We start from the raw sequence: 26,021 nt of genomic DNA on the forward strand, positions 1-26,021 counted from the left end.
TAATTTCAAAAATTCATTCCCGCCTAAAATTTCCTCCATTTTCTTCCACTTCACTTCACAACACTTAAAATTTTTCTCACTTACACGATTTTACAACTTCACAACACTTAAAACTTGTGTGAGACAGTCTCACATGTCGTATTTTGTGAGACAAATTTCTTATTTGAGTTATCAATGAAAAAGTATTACTTTTTATGCTAAGAGTATTACTTTTTATTGTGAATATCGGTATGATTGACCCGTCTCACAGATAAAGATTCGTGAGACCGTCTCACAAGAGACATACTCATCATATTTTCAAAACCCTGGATACCGCAAACTTAGGAAAAATTTGAAAAATAACGTTGGTCAACTAAATATTTAGGAAATTTCTAATTTTCTTATTGTACATAGAAGTTGAGGAGCTAATTGCACAAACTATAATAAGAAAATCGATGAAAATTGAAATTCTCTTAATTTTTTTATAAAAATATTTAGCATGTTCTAAAACTACAAATAAAAATTTAAAATTAATTTCTTATCTTGTATGTTTTTGATTGTGTATATTTTATAAGTATCATAAATATCAAATAATACAATTTAAATAATTGCTCGAGCGAGTATTTTGGAAAAACTCAATTAGAAAATTTAACAAGAGAAAAATTACTGAAGTATAATTACACTTTATATAATAAAATATCATGCACAAGAATACATTTTAATGTAATCCTTCATATATATTTACAAACCCATGTGCTAAGAATTATGAGAGTATATCATTTTAGATATAACAGAGGAATTTCTATCTAATAACTATTATTTACACAAATGAGATTTGAATTCAGTCTAAAGGCTTATCACTGAGTCAAGAGATCTTTGGTTATAAGCATATAAAATAAACTACCAAAAAAAAAAATATTGTTTTATCTTCAAAATCTCAGTTTTTCGAATAGATTTTACTGAAATATCAACAATAAAAAATCATAAATTTTACTATTGAAGAAATGCCTCGTTACAATAACTCGTTCAGGGGTATTTCGAGAGAGCAAAAATTGTGTGAGACGGCCTTACAAATCGTATTTTGTGAGACATATATCTTATTTGGGTCATCCATGAAAAAATATTATTTTTTATGCTAAGAATATTACTTTTTATTATAAATATTGGTAAGATTGACCCAATTCACAGATAAAAACAGGGACCTATTCTTCGATAGACCTTAGCTTAGGAGAATCTGGTTGGATTGACTGTCTTATCAAGTCACTAAATTGAAGGGACGAAAATATTTGATTTAGTTGGATAGGTGAATTTTATTTTTGAGTTATATATTTTATAAAATTTTATAAAATATGAATTAAAGATCTTATAAATTAATTAATTGGTCATAAAGCTTTTTTTTTTAGCACGGTCGAAATAAAATGTATGTATGTGCTGGCTTAGTGCTGAAATAAAGTGCAAAGGGAGGCGAGGACTCCTGGAGTAGGTTATCCAGCCACCAGTATTCTGCCACGTGGCGGCGCAGCCACATTTTGGCCTCGATTTTTATTAATTATTAAAAAATGAAACCCACTTGTGTGGCTCACATTTTTCCTCTGCAAATTTCAGAAAATAAATAAGAAATCCTACTCTCTCCTTCAATCCATTGCTGTTTCTACCAGCAATTCTTGAGCGTTTGCTGCTCAGTGGTTGCTCGCATTATCGCATATACTCTGGTTTCTCCGCCGGAGTTCTGAGGATTCCGATCCGCCGTTGATGATTCTCCGGCTAGGTCTTGCACATGCATGGTCGGGTAAGGATCGGAGCTGTGTCGTGCTGTTTTTAGCGTCGCAGGTATAATTGTACCTTCTTGAGTGCTTGTTATTGGTGTTTTGCGATCTGAAGATGGCGACTGTTGTGACGGTTGTTACTCACTGATTGAATTGGTCTTTTTTCCTTCCATTTTATGTGTTTGTGCTCTGTCATGGCTTTTTGGATTGGAAGCAAGGGTTAAGGCAGCGCGTGTTTCGTTTTGGTGAGGATTCTGGTTAAGGAATTAAGTAAAGTTCTACTTTTACTATTTGCTGGTACTTCTTTTGGATTCTAACGTGGGTCTCCTCTGCGTTGTCTCTGTCTGCCGCTTATTTCTGATTCTTACACATGCCGTGTTTTTAAATTGTTTACGAAGATAGTAACAGTATTTTTGGTTTCGGAGGATTCATGGGATTTGACCAGATAATGCCTGTCCACCATATTTTTTTGAGTGTGAAATTGAAAGGAAATTTAAGCGAAAAGTCTAATGTCTAACTGTATGCAGCAGAAAAATGTTGGGATTTGGCCCGGGATTTAATTTATATGAAATAATAGATGCTGTTTACAGTTTTTTCATATTATTGTAAAGTATTTGATACCAACTTAAATGATTACATTCTCAACTTCTACAGCTGTGCTCTGATTATCAGATATAGATCCTAGATATCCATTGATTTCTTTGTAAGTTTCTGTTTTGCATTACTAGTGTTACTTTAGCAGGTCGATTGCAATAAAACTATCACCACAGCCCTAGCTATTATGAATTATTGTGAATAGTGATGAAGGAAAGCCTCTTTATCTGAACCAGCTCCTTGTCCTTTCAATGGACCCATATTCTTCAGGAGAAGAACTTCTAGTTAAGGTATCCTTTCTCCGCTGTTTAGTGTCATTTAAATATATGCGTTCACATTTCAACAACACGTAGCAATGAATTTGTGTTTATTTATAGACCAGGAAACCTTATACAATAACAAAGCAACGTGAGCGATGGACTGAGGAGGAACATGATAAGTTTTTAGAAGCCCTCAAGCTGTATGGGCGAGCTTGGCAGCGTATAGAAGGTCACTGTTCTAGTATTACTTAATAGATTTATAGATGAGACAATAATTGATTTGAGACTGCCCAATATTCTTATGTTGTTAAGGCCCTTTATTTTCCCTTAATCAAGTCTCTTAATCATGGATTTATAATCATTCAAAAAGATTGGTTATTGTTTTGTCAACTCTGTTTAAGAAACGTTGTTTTTAGCTGCATTTTCTCTTTATGAAAGACCTCTTGGTGCTGATGCAGAACATATTGGAACCAAGACTGCAGTGCAGATCAGAAGTCATGCACAGAAATTTTTCACAAAGGTTAATCATCAATTATACTTCTATATGAATTGATGACTTGGAAAATTTTCACCCTCTAGATTTTATCTCACAGGTAAAACCATGTTTGTGAGGTTCTCACCTGAAAAATTTTCAAATTTAACTTTATATGTAAACTGTTTTTTCCATAACAAGAAAATACATTTGTAGTCACTTTTCCGGCACAGATCTGTTGCCTGATTCCTCAAAATACATCTTTACCCAGTGCGGTGTTCTCGATTATGAGAGTGCTTGTCGGGAAACACACCTTGTCATTACTGGTTGCACGGAGTATTGGTATATATAATTATATCTGCGTAAGAATAGTAGTTTTCCAAGGTCGCATGCACTTTCTACGTTCGAGAGTGAAAGCGAGCCAATCCAAAAGTTTAAATTTCGACTTACGAAAATGTCAATTCATACCTCTCTGAGGAACTATTTTCACTTATCAAACTCATATTAATTGTCTCTAATATCTTGGCTTATTTGATACCAACATGGCATAAGTAAGAGACTGACTTCAATAACATATTTGAAATATGACAGATTTCTCTTTACAATTGTCTCTTGGTCGTTCTCATTATTCTTTGTTGTCTTTATAGGTAATTAACTCCTTAACTCAAAAGATGTATATGAAGTGTGAAAAAGAGAAGAAAACCTATATTACCATGAACTCCTTTTGTACCCATATAAAATGTATATAATAGGATAATGTATGCTTTTCGTGTTATTGTTGACCATAACTTGCAAAATCCATGGCATAGTGCCTTATCCTATATAAATAATAGCACACCTTGTGGCGAGTAGGTTGTTACGAGCTCAAATATGTTGGGCCTAGAAAAATGATTTAATCCTTGGCTGAGTGCTTCACTCAGATTAGGTCTCTCAGTGGAATATAGCCTATTTTCAGTTTTTTTGTTTGTTTGTTAATCATTAAAGCTTTGAGTTGTTTTGGTAATTTGGTTCGTCCCATAGATGATCCATGTAATTGAACCTTTCAGGATCAACAACAATCTTGTACCTTGTTTTGAGTGTCACAAAGTGATCTATTTTTTAGTAATCAGAATCTAGTTCCATCAAGGGGACATATGTTTTTTCTCACAATCATCATGGTTAAAATAAATTGAAGTGTCTCACTCCGGGCCCAATTAACAATTATGATGTTATACACTATGATGTTATAATCATAAAATGGTTACTCAAATTGTTACAGAAGTACATTGTAGCAAATTATTAACCAATTCAAACTCATTTTTTAATCTATGTGGGATTAGAGCATCATAGTTACCTCTCCTTCAGAATATGAATTCCTCTTCATGACCCGACCCTTCTAGGCCATGAATTTAGAGGTGGCTCCTACAGGTTTAAAAAGATGGCTCTCGTGGATGTAGGAGTATGTCTCGCTGGTTCAAGCTATGAATCTCACACACCTATACTTAGTGCAACATAGCACTTGTTTCCCGATGTTTTTTCTGGTGATTGCCCAAGTCCGCACAAACACATTTCCACAATGGGCTCCCGTAGTAACTACTTCATAATCGTACTCGGTCTACGAAAATGGTTAACTAAAGTTATTGTAGGAGTATATTATTGCTAATTATTAACCAGTTCAAACATCGTTTTTTAATACATGTGAGATAGGGGCAACACATGAACAATGTTATGAACTCTTTGTCAGGTTCTAGACCCCAAGTTAGTTGGATGATTGAATCACATCGAGACCCTTTTACTACAAGATTTAATTTAGCTATGAAACTTTCCCACGTTATGATTATCCAATAGTTCATTGGGTTCCAGAGCTTGTGAATTGGGAGAATGATTGCTTCGTTAATTATTTGGTGAAAATTACAATGACATCTATTACTACAAGATGATTGAATCACAGATAGGAAGACAAGGTCTTTATTTGTAGTCTTCTTTTGTGTGATCGCATTCTTTTCCATTGTAGGGTTAACTTTAGGTTTTCTATTTCTTTGTTTATGAAACTCTCCCTATGATATGTTATAATATAGTTTATTGTGTTCCAAAGCTTGTGTTGGGTTAAACATGCACGAGTGAGAGTAGTACTCAGATATGTGACTTTTGGAAAGATCACGTAACGTCAAGCTGTTGAAGCCAACTAGCTTGATCTAGTTGGCTAGGTGGGCTATAAAAGAGGACGCCATATACTATCTCTGTGGTGGACATTACCGGCGTTAGGGAAAAGGTAAAACTGATGTATAAAGGATATAAGACAACACCAATAGATAGACACACACCTCCCCAGACTCATGGGCCTAACAGATCGACCCATTAGCACTCAAGTAGGTTCACTCTGAGCTGCCACATGTATAAGGAAATAAAGTCACGCCTTGGCTAACAGATATAACTTTTGGCCTAGTTATAAGCGCTTGATCCTAACAATTGGTATCAGAGCGAGGTCACAAGTTCAAGTCTCCCAAGAAACATATTTATATACTTCTTGGGAGGATTTTGGGTTAAGCGTACATGAGTGAGAGTAGTACTGAGATGAGTGACCTCCTAGGAAGTTCTCGTGCGTCAAGCTGCTGGTATTACGCTGCTTGATCTGGTTAGCTAGGTGGGCCGGAAAAGAGTGACACCAAATCGTAACGGGAAATATTATCTCTATTGGGGACAAGATCGACGGTTGGGAAATATAAGACTAATCTCCAAGGGATGTGAGACATTACCAGCAGACAGGCACACACCTCTCCAGACTCATAGGCCTAACAGTCCAGTCTATCAGTACCCAAGTAAGTGCACTATTCGATATCACGAGTATAAGGAAATAAAGTTACGCCTTGGCTAACAGCTATAGCTTTTGGCTTAGGGGTAAGCGCTTGATCGTAACAGCTTGTGAATTGAGGGAACTACTGGTTAACTATTTAGTTAATTAATAATATACAATTTGTATTCCAAAAGTATTAAGAGTTTATGAATAATTATATGGTGAAAACTTCTAATGACAGCTTTGAGTGCAAGATGATTGAGTCACTCCTATCTGAGGAAGACGGGATCTTATTTTGTACTCTTCTTTTATGCGGTTGCATTCTTTTCCATAGACCACATGTTCACAGGATCCCATTTCTTTGTTTTATGAAGACATGAGATTACATTAATAATAATAGATAACCACTCCTATCTGAGGAAGACGAGTTCTTATTTTGTGCTCTTCTTTTGTGTGCTTGCATGGCCCCTTGTTCGCTTTAGGATTTCTATTTCTTTAATTGTCGGGTCAATTTTCTGTTATCTATTATTTTTAAAGCAATCTCATGTCTTCATAAGACTGGAACACAAGTCCAGACCAAGACATTGGCCACTGAGTATAGTTTATTTCTCTCTGTTCTTCTCTATAGGCGAAAACAAAGTTCAAACTGTCGCCGTCCTTGAGCCTACTTACGTGGCAATTTTTTTTTTGCTTAATATGCTGTTTTTTAGTTGTTGTCGCTGCAACACAAAGTTTGTGGCCCATGGTGGCCCTAGACTTTGAAGGGAAGTCCTATTATTGGTGCTTCTTGATATTGGTTGGTAGACATGTGATAAACATGCAACCCTTTTACGAACTTAATTAGACAAGTATCTAAGAAAAAAATAAATCTGAAAGTAGCATAATCAGCAGGACCTTAATTGACAGAATTAGAATAATACTAAATTAAAATAATATGTTCTGTGACAAGCTAACTTTTTACATGTGTTGCTTGCGGATATCAACAATAGTGTGGTGATTAACGAGTATGAACCTTAGATTCTTATAACGCCTTAATAGTGGGCATTTCTCTGTGAAAATCTTCAAAGAGATTGCGTTAAATTCTCATTATTTTTTGCACATTGTGAACACCATTTGGTTAATTCTATTAGATTTCCGGATTGGGTAATCAAAGCTTCCTTGAATTGTCCAAAGTACTTTAATGATAATGCTCCTTCTAAGTTAAATTTTTTGTTAAAACCCGTAACTTGTATTTGCATTATCCAGTTGGAAAAGGAGTCCCTTGTTAAAGGAGTTCCAATTGGGCATACTCTAAACATTAATATTCCTCCACCACGGCCTAAAAGGAAACCCACTAATCCTTATCCTCGAAAGACGAGCACAGGAGTGAAGGATGGGAAACTATCAGCTCCTCTTTCTTTTTTGTGCCAGGGTCAAACGACTCTGGACTTAGAGCAAGAGCCATTGTCTGAGGTATTGCTTTAATATTTTCATTGTTTTTTTTTTTATCGCAGTGAATACTACATTGTCTTTTATAGGATCATCTCTTTCTTGTGCTTTCCGTGCGTTATTCTTCCTTTCTTTGAAGTATGCAATTTCATATTTGTTTTATAAATTTTTTCCATCACTGGAATCGACATGGTTTTTTCGCATCCTTCCAGAAATCTACTGATGATGGGAATAACAGAAAACATGATGATAGAAACCTTGAAAATGACTCCGCGGTTTTCTCTCTTCACGAGACAGGTGCTTGTGCCAACTCATATTCAGTGAGCAAAAGCTCGTTAGCGTCAGTTGCGCCAACAAATTTATGCACCTTTAGGGAATATGTCCCACTCTCAACTGAAACAAGTAATCAGGATGAAACAACTCAAGTCTCTGTTGCCAAACAACTTCTGACAAATCAGAGTTGTAACAAGCAACTGCTTCAGGATGATGAGTCATTTAACACCTCCAATATTGGAAATTCACATCCGTACCATGAACAATATAGGCAGGGCAAACAAATAGATGAGTTGAAGCAACCCAAAAATATTGACAACTTGCCAACCACAAACGATGACGCCTCACAAAACTGTCTGCCTCGCATACCTGTTCACATTCTTGAAGGAGGCTTTGGAATGAATACACAAAGTGTTGTCTTAGACACTGCACGCACAGACTCTGGATACCAAAAAATGAGTGTTCATGGACCTCCATGTCTTTTTGTGAATCCGGGTGGGTCTACTACTCCTGAGCATCATAGTAATGCATCAAGTTCATCCATTCATCAATCCTTTCCAGGTTTTCACCCATTATCCGACGCATTCCAACACCAAGATGATTACCAATCATTTTTGCACATATCATCCACATTTTCAAGTCTTCTTGTATCTGCTTTGTTACAAAATCCAGCAGCCTATGCTGCAGCTAGCTTTGCAGCAACTTTATGGCCATGTGTTACCATGGACGCATCAGGGGAATCCTCTACAGGCACACCCAGAGGACTTCAACCAAAGCAGATGAATACAGTTCCTAGTATGGCGACAATTGCTGCAGCTACAGTGGCAGCTGCAACTGCTTGGTGGGCTGCACACGGTCTGCTTCCATTATGTCCACCACTTCATCCTGGATTTACCTCTACTGCTCCGTCAACATCTGCAACTCCAATAGATGGCAATATGAGATCAGCAAATGGTGATAAAAAAGAAGACATTCATGATCTTGTATTAGAAGATCAACAACTGGGACCTGAGTGTTTGGAGGAATTGAAAGAACAGCATTCAACTTTATTCTCATCATGCTCTGAAGGAAGCGAAGGCGGGAAGCCAAATTCTGGATCGGCAGCGGCTGAAGCAGCGCCAATGGCAGACACAGTGGAGCCGCTGGACTCGAACAAGTCCAAGGGTAGAAAACAGGTAGACCGTTCTTCATGTGGATCAAATACACCTTCCAGCAGTGAAGTAGAAGCGGATGGAAAAGAGGAAAAGGACTTTGAAGATAAGGAATTGAAAGAAGATGAAGAAAACCATCCATTAACTGACCCCGTTAGCCGACGTTGTAGAAGCCTTTGCAGCATAAATGACCCTTGGAAGGAAGTATCCGAAGAGGTGACCAAGAATTATGCCTTGTTTTCTATGAAGACAAGTTTGTGCATCGCACTAATTTGTTTTCAATTTGCTTGCAGGGGAGATTGGCCTTTCAGGCGCTTTTCTCTAGAGAAATACTACCTCAGAGTTTTTCTCATGATTTAAATTTTAAGCGAAAGAAGAATAGTGACATGGAAAATACAGGACGGCTGCAGTTCAACCTTAATGACCAGAGCCGGTTACCCGATATGGAAGAGGAGTCGATGACTAAAGTTTTCCGGACCGGATTCAAACCTTATAAGAGATGCTCAGTGGAGGCAAAAGACACAAGGATGTCAACCAACTGCAAGGATGAAGAGAAATATCCCAAGAGATTTCGGGTGGGAGGGATTGATAAGGATTCCTAGTAATTAATGTTGCATTCTCGTCACATGTATTTTGTGTGAAAAACATAAAATGTTTTCTTTATTGTCGTTTAATTTTAAAACCTTCTTGGTTAGACCTGGATATTCATAATGTTCATGAAATGCAATGAGCTTTGACCTCTTCATCGTCATTCGTAATTTTGACGTAATGCCCTTCAATCACATAGTATTATTACTTTTGGCTGCAAAAAGTTTTGGAGTAAATTTTTTTTTTCAAGAAAAACAATTTTAAATAAAAAAGGCACGTTTCCATGTTAGAAAAACGATAAAGAAGTAACAATTCAAGACACAGGTGCTTCACTTAATAGAAAAAAAATAAAAACAATTTATAAAATAAAGCAGATAGCAGAAAGTGAAGTACTGTACAAATAACTATTTCAGGAACCTAAAAAATTTGTTTTCGAACTTTTAGTTTTTTTTTTTAAAAAGTAAATTCTATATCTAACTTATAAATCTTTTTACTTTTTATTCAAGGAAAGAAACTAAAAAAAATCTTAATAAAATGTCTTTTTAAGCTAAATATTTTAAATCCAAATAGGCCTGGTGTAAAACTGTGCAAGTGATTGCATTTGGTTTGCATGCTTCGACGCACTCCAGCCTCGTGTTTTCGACTCTTGGCTTCGTCTCGGTCTACTATTATGAACAAAAAATATATGGAAGAATCTTTAAAAAAGGCTCAAGTCAAATAGAAAGAACAAATCTTGCCGAGCCTTCTTTCCCTTTTGTTGGGGCCAGTACTTAAACAGCTCCTCCTGTGACTCGCTCTACTTCCCGAGAAAGAGGAGTCATCCTGCTAGGTTTCCACTCCACTCCTTTCTCGTTTCATTTTTTATATCATATGGTAAAAGAACTCGATAATTCAATGATGCTTACTATAAAAAATTCCTTATACACGTCATATTTTTAATATTTCAAAATATAATTTTTGGTATTAAAAATTACATATAGTGATAAAATATTTTTAAAGGTGTGAAAATTAAAAATCATGATTATATCGGAGATGTAAATGGATGAAAAAAATATTTGAAAAAAAGAAAGTTGTTGAATATTTGATTTTATTTCTTGAAAATTAAAAGAAAAATAAAAAGAAAGGTGCCAAGTAATTTAATCCAACCTATATCTATTGCAAAAACTACAGCTACTACTTTCTTCATTCTCCCCAACCATGCCATTCTCGATTACTACCTTACTTCTTTGGCATTTCAAACAACATTGCTGTTTCAACAACTTTTGAAGTAAAGCAGCAATGGATTATGTTATTCGTTTCAGGTGTTAAAGTTGTGTTTTTAAATTATAATGGTGCTATTTTGTAATTACGTTTTTAGTTTGTTGTTTTGCTATATAGGGTAGTTAGCAGTTGGTATTACACACTGTACAAAACATTTATTCTTCTTCTTTGAGCTCAGTTGCTCCATTACCGGATCTTCACGGTATGTTCTCTCTGTCTCTTTTCAATTCTAACATGGTATCAGAGCTTCGATGCTCCTTTGGATTTGATTCGTAATTTCTTGATCATAATTGATCGGAGGATCCATATCCTCTTCCTCTCTTTAAATCCTTGTTGCTGAGGAATCTGCCTCAATCAAGATGACTTCCGCTGCTATCGACGCGCTGGATCCACTCTTTGTTAATTTGTCCGACACACCATGGCTCAATTTGATAAATGAGCAAATAATTGGTACTGAAAACTATGCGATCTGGAGTCGCGCAATGTTAATTGCATTACGAGCTAAGAACAAGCTTGCGTTCATAGATGGAAGCTGTAAAAGGCCAAACTCTGATTCAGACAGGCTATTACACTGGGAAAGATGTAATGCTATTGTTTTGTCATGGATCATGAATGCCGTGTCGAAGGAGATATTCAGTGGAATTGTGTACTCCACTGATGCAGATGTAGTTTGGAATGATTTGCGTGAACGATTCAATAAAGTGAATGGCTCAAGGATCTTCGCACTTCATCGAAAAATAGGTTGCCACGTCCAAGGTAACAACTCGATTTCAATGTATTATTCAAAACTTAGGCAACTGTGGGATGAATATGGATCTCTAGTAACATTACCTACGTGCTCATGTGAATCTTCGAGAAAATATGTTGAGTTTGATCAACAACATAAGCTTCTTCAGTTCCTTATGGGGCTCAATGAAAGCTTTGTTCATATTCGAAGTCATATTCTAATGATGAACCCCCTTCCCACTGTTAACAATGCTTTTGCCATCATTTCACAAGAAGAATCCCATCGAAGTTTGTTGAGTGTGGTTCCACAACAATTGGAATCCACTGCGTTCTTTTCTACTCAAAATAAGAAAAAAAATGATGTTCGATGTGAGCATTGCAATTTGCTTGGTCATAACAAGGAGAATTGTTTTCGGTTGGTTGGATATCCTCCTAGACACAAGCTGTATAAAGGACAATGGAAGGGTGGTAATCAAAGGTTCAACAAAGAAGGGGACATCAGAGGAAAAATGATGGGAAAAGCTAATGTCTCTGTTACTGGTTCTGGAGAGGTTGAACAATTGATGCATTCAAAAGGCGCTGGGTTATTCTTCACTCCTGAACAATATGCAGCCATTTTAAAGCTTCTTGCGAAGGAGCAACCAGACACTAAGCACATCACACCCCTATCCTCTCTGCAAATATGGCAGGTATTAATAAATCTTGTGCTTCTATTGAAACCGAGTGGATAATTGATATCGGCGCGAATGATCACATGGTTGGGCGTGATGGATTACTTGAAAATTTTAAGTCTTGTGCAAATGCCACGGGATCAATTCAATTGCCGAATGGTAGTACCACCAAGATTAGCAGTTTAGGAACCATGTGTATCAACAAATCTGTCAATCTTTCCAATGTCCTTTTTGTTCCAGATTTCCGTCACAATCTCCTTTCCATTTCTAAATTCACTAAAGAACATCACTGCTTTGTCACCTTCTTCCCATACTTTTGTGTGTTTCAGGACCTCTCAAGTGGGAAGATAATGGGGATTGGTAGAGAAAGACATGGACTATACTACTTAGACAATTCAAGTTTGCAATCCACAGGTGTATCTACCACTTCAACTGACTTTAAATTTCCATTGCTTAAATCTTCACTTTCTGCTGTAAACAATACACAATGTACATCTGTATCACAAGAAATTTTATGGCACCAAAGAATTAGTCATATTTCTTTATCTCGAATGAAAATGTTGTCTTTCCTACCTGCTGATTTTGCCTTATCCCACTGTTCTATTTGCCCCTTGTCAAAGCAAACACGTATGAGTTTTCCACATAAAAAATTGTTTGATTCTTCTGAGGCTTTTCAATTGATTCATATGGATGTATGGGGGCCTTTTAACACACCTACATATAATGGGGAGCGGTATTTTCTCACTATTGTGGATGACTTCACACGTGCAACTTGTGTATACCTTATGCACTCCAAGTTAGATGTCTTTTCCTTGATCAAAACATTCTTGATTTTCATTAAGACACATTTTTCAGCCACTGTTAAAATCATTAGGACGGATAATGCTATGGAGTTTTTCCAACATGAGTGTATTGCTCTTTTCCATAACTTGGGTATCCTTCATCAAAGCTCATGTCCTTACACTCCCCAACAAAACGGCGTATTGGAACGTGAACATAGACATATTCTTAATGTTGCTCGTTCATTGATGTTCCAAGCTTCCTTTCCATATGAATACTGGGGAGATTGTGTGCTTACATCGGTTTACATCATCAATCGAACACCAACCCCTCTTTTATCGAATAAGACACCTTTTGAAGCCTTATTTGGTTCCATACCTTCTTATACACATTTACGAGTTTTGGGTTGTCTTTGTTATAGTTTCAACTTTACCTAAGGGAAATAAATTTACCCCTCGAGCAAGTACTTGTATTTTCCTTGGATATTCTAGTACTCAAAAGGGGTACAAGGTTTAGGATCTCAATAACAAAAGGATATTTGTTTCTAGGGACGTCACATTTCATGAAACCATATTTCCTTTCTCACATCATCCAGCTCCTCAGGCTATCTTTCCTCATCAGGATATGCCCATTGCCATTCATGAACCCTCACCATCTTCTTCTCCTTCCCCACCACAAACAGCTCTCCCTATTCGACATTCTTCTCGCATTTGCAGACCCCCAATTTGGTCACATGATTACATTTGTTCTCAATCCCGGTCCTCCTCTCCCCATATTCATTCTATTTCCAATTATGTCCAGTATACTGGTCTGTCCCCTGCATATCATGCCTTTCTTTCCTATTTCTCTGCCATCAAAGAACCGTCCACCTACCATGAGGCCATTCTTGATCCCCGTTGGCAATCTGTTATGGACTTAGAGTTACAGGCTCTGGAAAGTAACAACACTTGGGATATTGTTGATCTCCCTCAAGGGAAAATTCCTATCGACAATAAGTGGGTTTACAAGATTAAATACAAACCGGATGGCAGTGTAGATCGGTTCAAAGCCCGTCTCGTTGCAAAAGGATACACTCAACTTTATGGTGTCGACTTTCATGACACTTTTTCTCTAGTGGCTAAGATTGCTACTGTTCGATGTCTTCTCAGCGTTGCTGCTATGTCTGGTTGGCCCTTATACCAGATGGACGTCACCAATGCATTCCTCCAGGGTGACCTTGATGAAGAGATTTACATGGTCTTACCTCAAGGCATTCGAAATCAGGGGGAGTTTCATGATGGACTTCGAAACAATAAAGTGTGTAAATTGATGAAATCCTTATACGGTCTCAAACAAGATTCGAGACAATGGAATATGAAGTTCACATCGATCATGAAGGGAGCCGGCTTCTGTCAATCACAGCATGATCACTCGATGTTTATCAAAAGAGAACAAGAATTTGTCACCATACTATTAGTATATGTTGATGATATAGTAATCACTGGTAATCATGAGGATTCCATCCAAGCACTCAAGAAACATCTAAACTTGCACGTCAAAGTTAAGGATTTGGGAACGTTGAGATATTTCCTTGGTATAGAAGTTGCTAGATCAAAGGAAGGAATATGTTTAAACCAGAGAAAATTTGCTCTTGAGCTCATATCAGATGCGGGTTTAGCCGATGCAAAGGTTAGTGATACTCCTATGGAACAAAATGGTAAACTGACATCAAAAGTTTTTGATGATAGTGCAGGACATGATACTGGAATAGACCCTTTGCTGGAAGATGCAAGTGCCTATCGGAGATTAGTCGGCCGCCTCATATACCTCACCATGACAAGGCCTGACATCTGTTTTGCGGTTCAAACATTAAGCGAATTTATGAACAATCCTAAGGCATCACACTTGGATGCAGCACTAAGAGTGTTGAGATATCTAAAGTCTGCACCTGGCAGTGGAATTTTACTCAAGGCACATTGCTCCTTCTCCTTGACAGCATATTGCGATTGTGATTGGGGAACCTGTCCCATGACCAGAAGATCCATAACTGGATACTGCATCAAGCTGGGAAAATCCTTGATTTCATGGAAAACTAAGAAGCAAGCGACTGTCTCAAGATCTTCAGCTGAGGCGGAATATAGAGCGATGGCTAACACAACGTGTGAAGTAATTTGGTTAGTCGGTATTTTAAAAGACATGGGATTGGAGTTAGAACTTCCAGTGATGATGTGTTGTGACAACACTGCAGCCCTCCACATTGCAGCAAACCCAATGTATCACGAAAGAACGAAGCATATAGAGATTGATTGTCATCTAGTTCGAGAGAAGGTGCGTGAAGGGTTAATCAAGACATTTTACATCAGAACGGAAGAGCAACCAGCAGACTTGTTCACCAAAGCCTTGAGCAAAACTCAACATCAAAATCTTGTCTTCAAGCTTGGAATGGTGAACCTATTTCAAGCTTGAGGGGGAGTGTTAAAGTTGTGTTTTTAAATTATAATGGTGCTATTTTGTAATTACGTTTTTAGTTTGTTGTTTTTCTATATAGGGTAGTTAGCAGTTGGTATTACACACTGTACAAAACATTTATTCTTCTTCTTTGAGCTCAGTTGCTCCATTACCGGATCTTCACGGTATGTTCTCTCCGTCTCTTTTCTATTCCAACATCAGGAAAACAGAAACACAAATATAACAATGGTTACAGCAAGATCGACGTATCATATTCAGACGTCCTTCTAAGAACATGTTAGTGATATACATTTTGCTTCATCAACTTATCAACAAACGAACATGAATGGAATGCTCAGTCTTGGACCGAGACTTGTACGCGTGTTGTATAGGACAACAGGTAGAGTTAATAGCTTAAAACATACTGTATCCATCATCGTCGTTTGTCTTAAGGTAGCACAGAATGAAGATTACAATTACCAAGAAAGACGAAAGCTCCATCACCATTGTTCCCAAACTAATCACTCCAGCATGCATTAGAATAACGGGTATGTCGATGCTTCCAATTGCTGAAGCATCCGTCAGAAACTTAGCTGCATCTATCCAACTGTATGCAGGTTGATGGCAAATGCAAGTATGAAGGTCCATAAGAAATTTACCAGCACGATTGAGTTGATGTAAGTACATAGCATCAGCAAATTTGTTTGTAGAGAAAAACCTTGCCTGCTGGTTGATTCTGAGTACATCAAAGAAGTATCTGACCCGGCAAAGAATATTGCAGTACAATTCCCCCTGACACCAGAATTGCTAGCAAGCAACTTTTCCAGTCTGTAAACAAGCTCTTATATAACCAGGACGGTCAGCCATCCTAAACTTGCTCACGTGTAGCACTCTAGAGATAAATTACATTTGCAAAGTTAAAATATTAATCATAAAGATGAAAGGAAACAGTGATGATGTGACCTTGCTGAAATGGATGAGCCGGGTAAGGGGCTCCAACATATCAAATCGGTAATTTATAGGGTTTGGGAATTTGAGTGAAGGTAATGACTGCAACAAAACCTGCAACTAAGAAAAGAACCCGTGAATGAGCGCCGGAGGGGTGTCCGGCGTAGCCACTCCGATGCTTAAGTCATCAAGTTTCAGATGAACACAAGCAATATTTGAGAGGAAATATGTAAGTGCTTGAAAGTTTAAAGATTTCAGAATCTCTAAATGACATTAATACCTGCTATTTATAGTAGGAGAATGAGGTATGTACCTCGATTCTCGCGCCACCTACTAAGTATGGCAAGTCGGCTGCCCATACTTTGTAGCTTCTGATGACTTCTAAAATACTCCAAGTCCAAGTTGCTCTGACAGATTTAGACGGCCTGTACCAATCACACTCGAGTGTGGTGTAATTCTCGAGGTACCCCGGGTAGTAGGGTACCCGGGTATTTGCTTGAGAGCCCGGGCTATGATGATAATTTCCTGGGAAGAAGCGAAGTGCCTGGGTCCTGAAGAAAATGCTCGGCCTAATGGCTCTGATCTGGACTATCCAAGTAATAAACCGGGTTAACGACAACCCGGATTCTTATGAGGGTATCATGTGATAAAGAAACACATTCAGCTGTATGTCCACTTTGTGCAGTCGTCACATAAACCATCTCTAATAACAAAATAACAAAAACACAAAACTAACAATCTCTAATAACAAGAAACAAGAAATCTCTCGCAACCATTCAAAAATCTTCGTTACTTCTAATTTATATGTGAGTTATAACTAGAGTCGCCTTCCAACCACAAAGCATGTGCCAATTTAGTCTCTATAATAAGGAAGAAGCAGCTAATATGCATAAACACGAAATTTGTCCTGATTAAGTAGGTATAATGCATGATACTCGGGAAGATGTTGAGATGACGGTTTCAGTATATCTGCTAGCACTTCGTGCAATTTAATCTTCCCAACAATCAAGATCCAGGACAACCAGAATCAATACTATTAAAAATAAAGTATGATACAGTGGAAAGTGCAAATAAAACAACGATAAGGATTTTGTTATGACTCCGCGTGAAGGATTGTGTTATGGGTCTAGAAAATGATTGATCATGAAGGCCTCAGTGCACGTAACCTATATTGGGTGAACCACGTAAAAAATGTTTAATTTTACATACTTTGGCGTGGAGATAACAAAATATAATTGTTCCTACTATGTCATACTTTAAATGAACTTCATAGTCCAAAAAAATGCATCACATATATATGTATTTTTAAAAAGAAATATAAAAGGATGGCTGCATCAAGCAGCGGTGATCGTCGAAATCGACAGTGGCGGATCAAATATCGCAATCAGTGCAGTCCACCTCCAATCTCCTCCACCTCATGCTCGAGTCCTCCTCGTAGCATGTAAATTTCCATAATTTTCACTACTTTCTCAGACATGTGAACTAGATTGATTTGATTTACTAGCATTTGTCTCGGACCTAATGGTTTCTAGAGCTTCTTTAACTAAGTAAAGATACTCACATGACTGAAATACCTAAGTGTTATGTTTTATAAAATCACTGATTTTGCATATGTTATTATTCTGATGAATTGGTCGACTGTCATAAAAAAGAAAGTGTGGTCGTATAATGTTGTAAAGCTTCCTAATTTTTTTTCAAGTACTTTGTTAGTTGAAGAAAATTTATTATTTTGATGCTGATTTTGGTCAGATGTTATGGTTCGAAGGGATAATAAGATGGATGTGAATATTGATCATAACTTTATCTTGTTTGCTGAGTGCCACCCATTTATTCACGAAATCCTTCAATCTAATACTATGTAGTTTCCTTCACCACTTGATTGCACTTGCAGAAAATTTATGGTATCTGCATATGAACTTTCATGGCACAAAAACTAACAAATAGAACTTATTATGCATAAATCAGAGTATTATATTTCATTTGACTAGGAATGTACATGTGCGATGAATGTAGGTGACTAATAATGAAAAATATAATCACGAGAATTAGATAATGTTTAAAGTCATTTGAATAACATCATATTTATAAGTATTTATCAATCTAAATATATCAAAACACAATACATAAAAATATATCATGACAATAAATCATATATATTTACTTATTTATATGACTGTTTGCACAATATTTGAGATTTGCGGGCGTGCCAGGTGCGAAGATGCACCGATTTGTGTGAAAATGATAAAATCTAACTTCTAAATATTCAAACGACGTGAATTCTAAATTCGACCGTCAATTCTAGTCTCCTAAAACAAATGCAATACTAAAATAAAGAAAACTATTGTGAATCGATGCAAATAAACCACTGACATGATTTTGAATTTACAAAACTGTAGGAATTCATCAAAGACATGAAAAATATAATAACTTGTTGCTGAAATCTAAAATGAGAAGACGTGAAATGCTAGAAATATAGTGGAAAAAACTTGAAGACTATTGAATGAAGATTGAAATTTAGTAGAGAGTATTTGCAGATTTGTCTGTGTAGAAGTTGTGTATGTTTAGTTGTCTGCCGATGTCTTTTTCTTCCCAGGGCTGTGCCGTTTCTCTCCACTCCCCCATGAGCCCATGATCTTTCCCATTCATGCCACGATTTCTACCTATCCTCCCACGATCTTTTCCCTTTTCAACGCTTCATGATCAGTTTTTGAAAATTAATCAGCTGCACTTGATGGGCTTCTAATTAACTTCTAATTGAATCGGGCTTCTAATTAAATAATTAAATTGGGCTTCTAATTAAATTATTTTGGCTCAAACAATTGCCCCCCGCAAGCATTGGCCCGTTGGGCCAAAATGCTTGTATATGAGCCCAATTTTAATCCATTTCTTTACAGTCCCAATTGATTTTTGTGAATTGGGCCACTTGTTATGGGCCAAGAATGTACGCAGCCCATTTCCCCACTCTTTTATTTCAAATTTCAAGTGCCTGCTATCTTCTTCTTTCTCTATCTTCAACTTTTCCTCACCTGTTTCTTTTTCCTAGACCACATCATGGCTACAACTTCCTCTTCATCGCGGCTCTCTGGTTCAAACTCCACGGGTGCATCTTCTGCGCAAGTCACCATCTTAGCTTCAGTTTCGTCCCTTGTTTTTTCCACCACGCCGATCGTGTCAACCCATAAGTTATTTTGATCACCATTGTGCCTTCATGGTGTTTGTGAATTTGTCTAAACAAATATACATTAAAATTTTGTTGTTGTCATTCTTGGCTAGACCGACGCCCAACCGCCATGGCTCCCCGGTTCACCACTACCTCTATCGAAATCTGCTCGCAGTCTCCTTTCGTTGTTGCTTTTGGATTGTCCACTGGAGTCAAAATGGGTTTTAGTTCTCCCTTCCCTGCAAGAGAGAACACTACTCCCTTCTCGAGCCATGGTTTTGCGACTACCACGGCCAAGCAAGATTTCCCTTCGGTTGTTTCTGCTCCTTCTACAGCTATTGGTAATCTCTCTTCATTTTTCTTGAGTACTATGTGATGCTATTCGATTCCCTGAAATTTCATGTTGTCTTGATTGGAGCAGACTCTTTACCTCTTTCTGCATTGTATGATTAAGCTGAGGCACTTTGACTTCTCCTAGAGAAATTTGAGGGAATGATGACTGGTTTTGCCACAATATTGATCACTGACATGTTACTCTATGTTATTTCCATGTTGGCTCCTTGTAGAGGTTTACATGCCACTGCCCTTTGTTTCTTTGCTAGTTTCGAGTTCCTGTGGGGAGTTGGGTGGTTTTGTGCACCCCACCGACAAACAACTGATTCAAGCCATGTGTTGGCATAACTCCCCGCTAGATCACTGGCTCCCTTGTTCAATGAACGTGCATATGACCATGAATTGGCAGCCAAGAGGTAACTCTAATATTTTCTTTGTGTGTTGCACTTCACTTGGGTCACATCCCCCTACCAAGCAACCATTTGCATGCATCACTTCAGATGGACCCCTTTCCCGCATATACGTCTACTTATTGTTTTTGCATGCGGTGGCTTCACTCTCTATCTGTTGACTGTTGGTTTGTCCTTCTGATTGTTGGATGTTGTTGGGGAGTGGAGATGGGTTGAATGTGATGTTGGATGTTGTTGGGTGTTGGGAAGGAGTCTTTATTCGTTCTTAATCCAATTAACTCAACTCACTTCAATAGCTTCAAGCAAAATCATATGTTGGCCTAAAACTCCCCACTCGCGATTATTACCTCACCTGATTCCCTATTGAAAACAAAATGAATTCAATGCGATAAAAGTGGTCTACTGGCAAACTTTAATTGATCGTTTTCGTTTTCGAATCATAACCAACAAATATTTACGTTAGTGGCCCTAAGGCCTACTTCGAACAAAATCTGACAACATGAAGCTAAAAACATACAAAAATGGCTGGTTAGCCTATTTTTCTTCCAAAGTCAACTTCTGGGTCCTCTTGGGGTTCGCATAGCTCTCTTGTTCTCTTATGTTCTCCCTTTATTATTCGTTGTTCCGCTTGGTAAGCTCAACTCCCCGCTTGGTGTGTTTCTTTCTTGCCATATTCTAAGTGGCCTAAAGGCCTACTTCATGTGTCCGTCACTGCACATGCAAGCAACCGATTTATATAATGACGGTATGGTCTACTTCACCATGATTTCTCGTACCATAAGAACATTAAAAATATCGACAGAATGCATATGTAATGAGTGGCCATAAGGCCGACTCTCTAATGAAACAAAGTACCTCCAAAATGATGAAAGTGGCTTACTGTCCCACTTTTTCTGATCAATCTCATTGTTGAATCATAATCAACGGATACTCACCTCAGTGGCCCTAAGGCCTACATCACATGACGTCTCGAAATAAAGAACTAAACATATACAAAACTGGCCAATAAGTCTACTCCTATATCAAAACCAAACTTCCATGCCCTTTTGAACTTTTTCCAGCCATGTCTCGGTTGCCTAAAATCCCATCTCATGTAGCTTCCTTTCGAGTTGCTCGAAGAATACTATGAACTCGGATTTTCATTATTCAAGCCAACACCAAAGTGTCATCAGATGCCAACACCCCGCTGGATAAAGTTCATCTGCTCTATTTACTCACTCCCTCAACAAGCTGATAAAATCTTGTTTAATCCCTTCTTCCAGCAATGTGCTCACATATACCAGCTTAGGATTCTCAAACTCCCCCAAGATAACATCTTCCAAAGGGTCTTGTACTTCGTGTTGGCCATCCTCCATTTGAGATGATACCATCAATAATTCATCAACTTGGAGTTCATCATCTTCGTATTCCTCTTCTTGGACGACCTCAGTTCCATAGGTGTCCCATGGTTCCTCCTCTCATAATTTGTTCAGTACTTGCTGCACATGTGCCTTCCATATAGAGGTTGCAGCTACCTCTTTTTCTTTTTGGTTCAAATCAATCATCAACCTCCTCAATCAGCGGTTGAATTATCGGCCTAGGCGGCACGATAACAGTAGACTTGAGGATTCTTTCCAACACCGAGCTTGGAGTTGGTGTTTGCATGTACAATGGACTTTCTTTCTTGCTATTGCTACGAATTTTGATAGGCCCAAAATCCCCATTGTAATATCTGGCCTCAACTGCACTTGCACTTGTTTGGAACGGCTGTCCATCTGCATTCTACAACCTCCACATCATCCCCTTTCCAAAATAACAACAGTTGGTGTATTGAGGATGGGATGCACTGGTTTGCATGGATCCAATCTCTGCCTAACAACGCTTGGAAGTTGGCGGAGGAGTTCACCACAAAAATGCACATAAAGACGACATGCTCCCTACAGTAACATCACCGGGGAGTACTCCAATGGTCTTGGTGGTTTTCCCGGTAAACGTAGCAACATAAACCTCAGTAGGGATCAAATCTTCTTCAGTTTTGCCAAGATTTCTTAACATCCTTACTGGAAGAACATTCACGGCTGAGCCATTGTCGATCAAGACCTTAGACAGTGGCTTCTCATTCACGTGGGCTTTGATGTACAACGGCCTTATGTGCTTGGTCATGGCCGGTGTAGGTTTCTCAAGTATCACTTGTTTAGGTTTATTTGGGTGATCTTCCTTTATAAACGCTCTTGAACTCCTTTCAGGGAATTTATTTGCATTCTCTTACTTTTGCACTGATTCTTTGGGCGTCAACTCCCCATCCTCTTCTTCCATCATTTTAAATCTCTCGGGTAGTATCACCACTCCTGTGGCACAATCCACAGTCATGTGAAACTCTCCCACGCAAAAATTGATTGTTTTTCCTCTTTGTTCATCCTCCTCACTTAGCAGATCATCATCATCGTCTACGAACCTTATCCTCAGTAGCCGATTTTCCAAACTTGGACTTACTCTCCACCTGATCTCTGATTACTGGACTGTCAATTGTGGGTTCCTTTCTCAATTTAGCTGACTCTTCATCTCCTTGTAATAGCTTCTTTCTCTCAACAGCCGTCTCTTTTGAGTCCTAGTCGGTGGCCTAGGGAACTTTTTGTGTTGGGCCACTCTCCAAGACTCACTGAACTCCCCTCTAGCTGGAAGGACGTATCTGGGCTTTGCTCTCCTGCCCTCAATCATTTTTCCTTTTGAGATTTCATAGGCACGCCGCTCTCTGCCTTGATCAGCTGATACTTTCCTGGTTTCCACCCTTCGTGAGTCAACTTCATATGTATTTCTCCTGTCCGAGTACCTTTGGTGCTGATCATGAGATGATTCCCCTCTGAACTTTTGATTCTCACGCACTGATCTTTCAAGGAAATGTTGGTTCCTTGGCCTAGAGGCCGCAGATTCGCCAACACTTCTAGTTAAACGCTGCTGAAATATTCTTAGTCGATCGGTATTATACCTTCCAGTAACTTCATATAGTTGACCCTTTGGGATCCAGCATTTCTTGACTATCCGCTCTTTCACTGCAAAGGATCGGCTTCTTTTCTCATTGAGGAGATCCCTCAAATCTATCACATTCACATTGACCAAAGCTACTGGGGGAAAAAGATCATCATCCACCGCCATAGACTCCTGTTTGTTAGGAAACTTCACGACTCCCCTGTTAATTCTGTCCTGCAAAATGTTCTTGAACGCCCAACAAGAGTTAGTAGCATGATTGTAGGAGTTGTGGTACTTACAATACTCTCGTCCTTTCAGCTCTTCTGTGGGTGGCACCCTGTGATCAGGTGGAAAATTGATGAATTTTTCTTTTACCAAGAAATCAAAAAATTCCTCGGTCTTTGATACATCAAATGTATACTGCATGTCTTTGGGGAGTTGTGAGTTGTTCTTCTTTTCAAGTTCTGCTGGCTTCTTTTTTAGCAGGGGAACTGTGCAAGAACCAGCTGATCGAATTTCTAGCCAATGCCACGTCTTACACCTCCTGATAATAAGACCCCATAGTAGTTTTCTTCTTGTATGACTCTTTCCGCAATAGTTCTTCGTATTCAGCAACTTTGTCAGCAAGTTCAAAGAAATCCTTGAACTCCATATCTTGGAACTTCTTCCTTAATTCAAAATCCAGCCTTTTTTGTGCCACCTTCACGAACTCGGTCTCAGGTAGGAACACCTTGCATCTATTCTTCATCTTTTTGAACCTGTCGATAAAAGACTCCACAGATTCTCCTTTTTTTTGGGTTACTCTGGACAAATCGGCAATACACACTTCTGGCTCTGTTCTATAGAATTGGATATGAAATTGTCTTTTCATCTCTTGCCAACTCATCACTGAATTTCTGGGGAGTGAGGCATACCATGCAAATGCAGTTCCTGTGAGAGAATTTGGGAATAGCCTCAACTTTAAATTGTTGAAGTTCTCCAGGTTGGCTAATTACCCGCACTGGATGGTAAACCTGGCTATGTGTTCCATGCTGTACTGGCCATCCTCCCCGGAGAATAAACTGAAATCGTGAACTCTATAACCCCTTGGGTACGGGTTATTCACGTCTATGTAGTTTGGATAGGGTTATTGGAACTCTGGGCGGCCTATATGTTTCAAGGCCGGCCCATATAGCTCTTGAACAGCCTCTCTCACCATTTCTGGATCAATCCCGTGCATGTTCCGAGCGGGGAGTTTGTGATGATAGTAATTTGCCCCCCGAGCTTGAAACCCTGCATTTAAACCAATATTACCTCCTAGGAAGCCCCCATCCACTCCTTGATAATCCATGTGCGATATGTCATCATAAGCTCCTGGTAGGTATAGAGGATTTGTCACGCTGTACACTTGAGTAACTGGTTGTTTCGAGCTCCCCACTCCATGAGCACGTGGATATGGCTGAGATCTTCCTCCTAAGGTTTCTTCTCTCTTGTGAGGTGGTGTATACCTTCTTTCTGGATGATTTGGGAGAGTAAACTCCGGGCGGCGAGGATCGCCAGCCCTTGAGTTTCCAACTCCCTGGTCAAATTCAGGGACCTGGTTATTTCCCTGGACTTGGTTGCTCCCTTGGTTCCCTTCTTTCTCACTTATGTTCTGCTCTTTGTTGGTTGATTGGTTCGGTTTACCAAATACTGTCTTCAAGCAATCAGACATAGCCTTGGACAGTGCTTGTGATATTTCTTCAATTTTCATCGCAGTCAATTCTTCAACCAAACGGTTTGAAATATGAGCATACACCTCTGGAACATTATTTGGATGCAAATCCAACTCCCTAGTCGGCTCTTCAGCGACCGGTTGTTCTGTCAGTGGAGCGTGAGCCTCTTCCTGGCTTGGTTGAGACTCCCCATCCCCTTGATTGACGTTTTCTTTTCTTCTTGGCGGCATAGTGATGGTCCCACTGGGCGTGCCAAAAATATGTTTGCACAATATTTGAGATTTGCGGGCGTGCCAGGCGCGAAGATGCACTGATTTGTGTGAAAATGATAAAATCTAACTTCTAAATATTCAAGCGACTGTGAATTCTAAATTCGACCAACAGTTCTAGTCTCCTAAAACAAATGCAATACCAAAATAAAGAAAACTATTGTGAATCGATGCAAATAAACCCCTGACATGATTTTGAATTTACAAAACTGTAGGAATTCATCAAAGACATGAAAAATATAATAACTTGTTGCTGAAATCTAAAATGAGAAGACGTGAAATGCTAGAAATATACTGGAAAAAACTTGAAGACTATTGATTGAAGATTGAAATTTAGTAGAGAGTATTTGCAGATTTGTCTGTGTAGAAGTTGTGTCTGTTTAGTTGTCTGCCGATGTCTTTTTCTTCCCAGAGCTGTGCCGTTTCTCTCCACTCTCCCATGAGCCCATGATCTTTCCCATTCATGCCACGATTTCTACCTATCCTCCCACGATCTTTTCCCTTTTCAACGCTTCATGATCAGTTTTTGAAAATTAATCCGCTGCACTTGATGGGCTTCTAATTAACTTCTATTGAATCGGGCTTCTAATTAAATAATTAAATTGGGCTTCTAATTAAATTATTTTGGCTCAAACAATGACATTTTTCAATCCGCGAAATAATACAGCTCTCTTAAATGATAAATGATCAGCAAAAATATTTTTCATTCAAATATCATTCAAAACGGAAAAAACAATAAATAAAATTAAGAGAATAATGAATTTTATCAAAATCAAAACTAAAATTTACTTAAATAGAGTACACATAGACAATTGACGATGAATCACAAAAATTGAATAAGAAATGTAAATAAATAATTTTTTTACATAAAATTTAGAAAATAAAGAAGAATGTGAATTAATGTCCAAATCTATCTTAGATAGACAACGAATCACAAAAAAACCCTTAAAAAGATATATTAATTTAATTTGCTAACTTAAATGAACAAGGAAATGTAAAAAAATAAATTTTTTGGCGTAAAAATTTAAGAAATAAAGAGGAATCTGTATTAATGTCCAAATTCATTTAAGATGGACAATGAATTACAAAAAAAACCCATAAGATAACCTAATA

At 38.1% G+C, this 26,021-nt stretch overlaps 1 protein-coding gene and 1 pseudogene across 10 annotated transcripts; one reads left to right on the top strand and one right to left on the bottom strand.

Moving 5' to 3' along the window:
• Positions 1-1,565: 1,565 nt before the first annotated feature.
• On the top strand, positions 1,566-9,447 carry LOC142531125 (protein LATE ELONGATED HYPOCOTYL-like). Of its 10 annotated transcripts, none has more exons than XM_075637173.1 (8): positions 1,566-1,809; positions 1,960-1,990; positions 2,474-2,629; positions 2,717-2,828; positions 3,058-3,119; positions 7,090-7,296; positions 7,485-8,912; positions 8,990-9,447. In XM_075637173.1, the coding sequence occupies exons 3-8, from the start codon at positions 2,591-2,593 to the stop codon at positions 9,296-9,298; spliced, it is 2,157 nt and encodes a 718-aa protein (XP_075493288.1). In that variant the 5' UTR covers positions 1,566-1,809; positions 1,960-1,990; positions 2,474-2,590; the 3' UTR covers positions 9,299-9,447. The 10 variants fall into 10 exon arrangements, with proteins under 10 accessions (XP_075493288.1, XP_075493287.1, XP_075493290.1 ...); XM_075637172.1 differs by having other exon boundaries at positions 2,488-2,629; XM_075637175.1 differs by having other exon boundaries at positions 1,964-1,990.
• Positions 9,448-15,562: 6,115 nt separating this feature from the next.
• Positions 15,563-16,015, bottom strand: LOC142530310 (vacuolar protein sorting-associated protein 55 homolog; annotated as a pseudogene).
• Positions 16,016-26,021: the final 10,006 nt, after the last annotated feature.

Source organism: Primulina tabacum, chromosome 17, assembly GCF_025594145.1.
Source record: "Primulina tabacum isolate GXHZ01 chromosome 17, ASM2559414v2, whole genome shotgun sequence".
Classification (NCBI taxonomy): domain Eukaryota; kingdom Viridiplantae; phylum Streptophyta; class Magnoliopsida; order Lamiales; family Gesneriaceae; genus Primulina; species Primulina tabacum.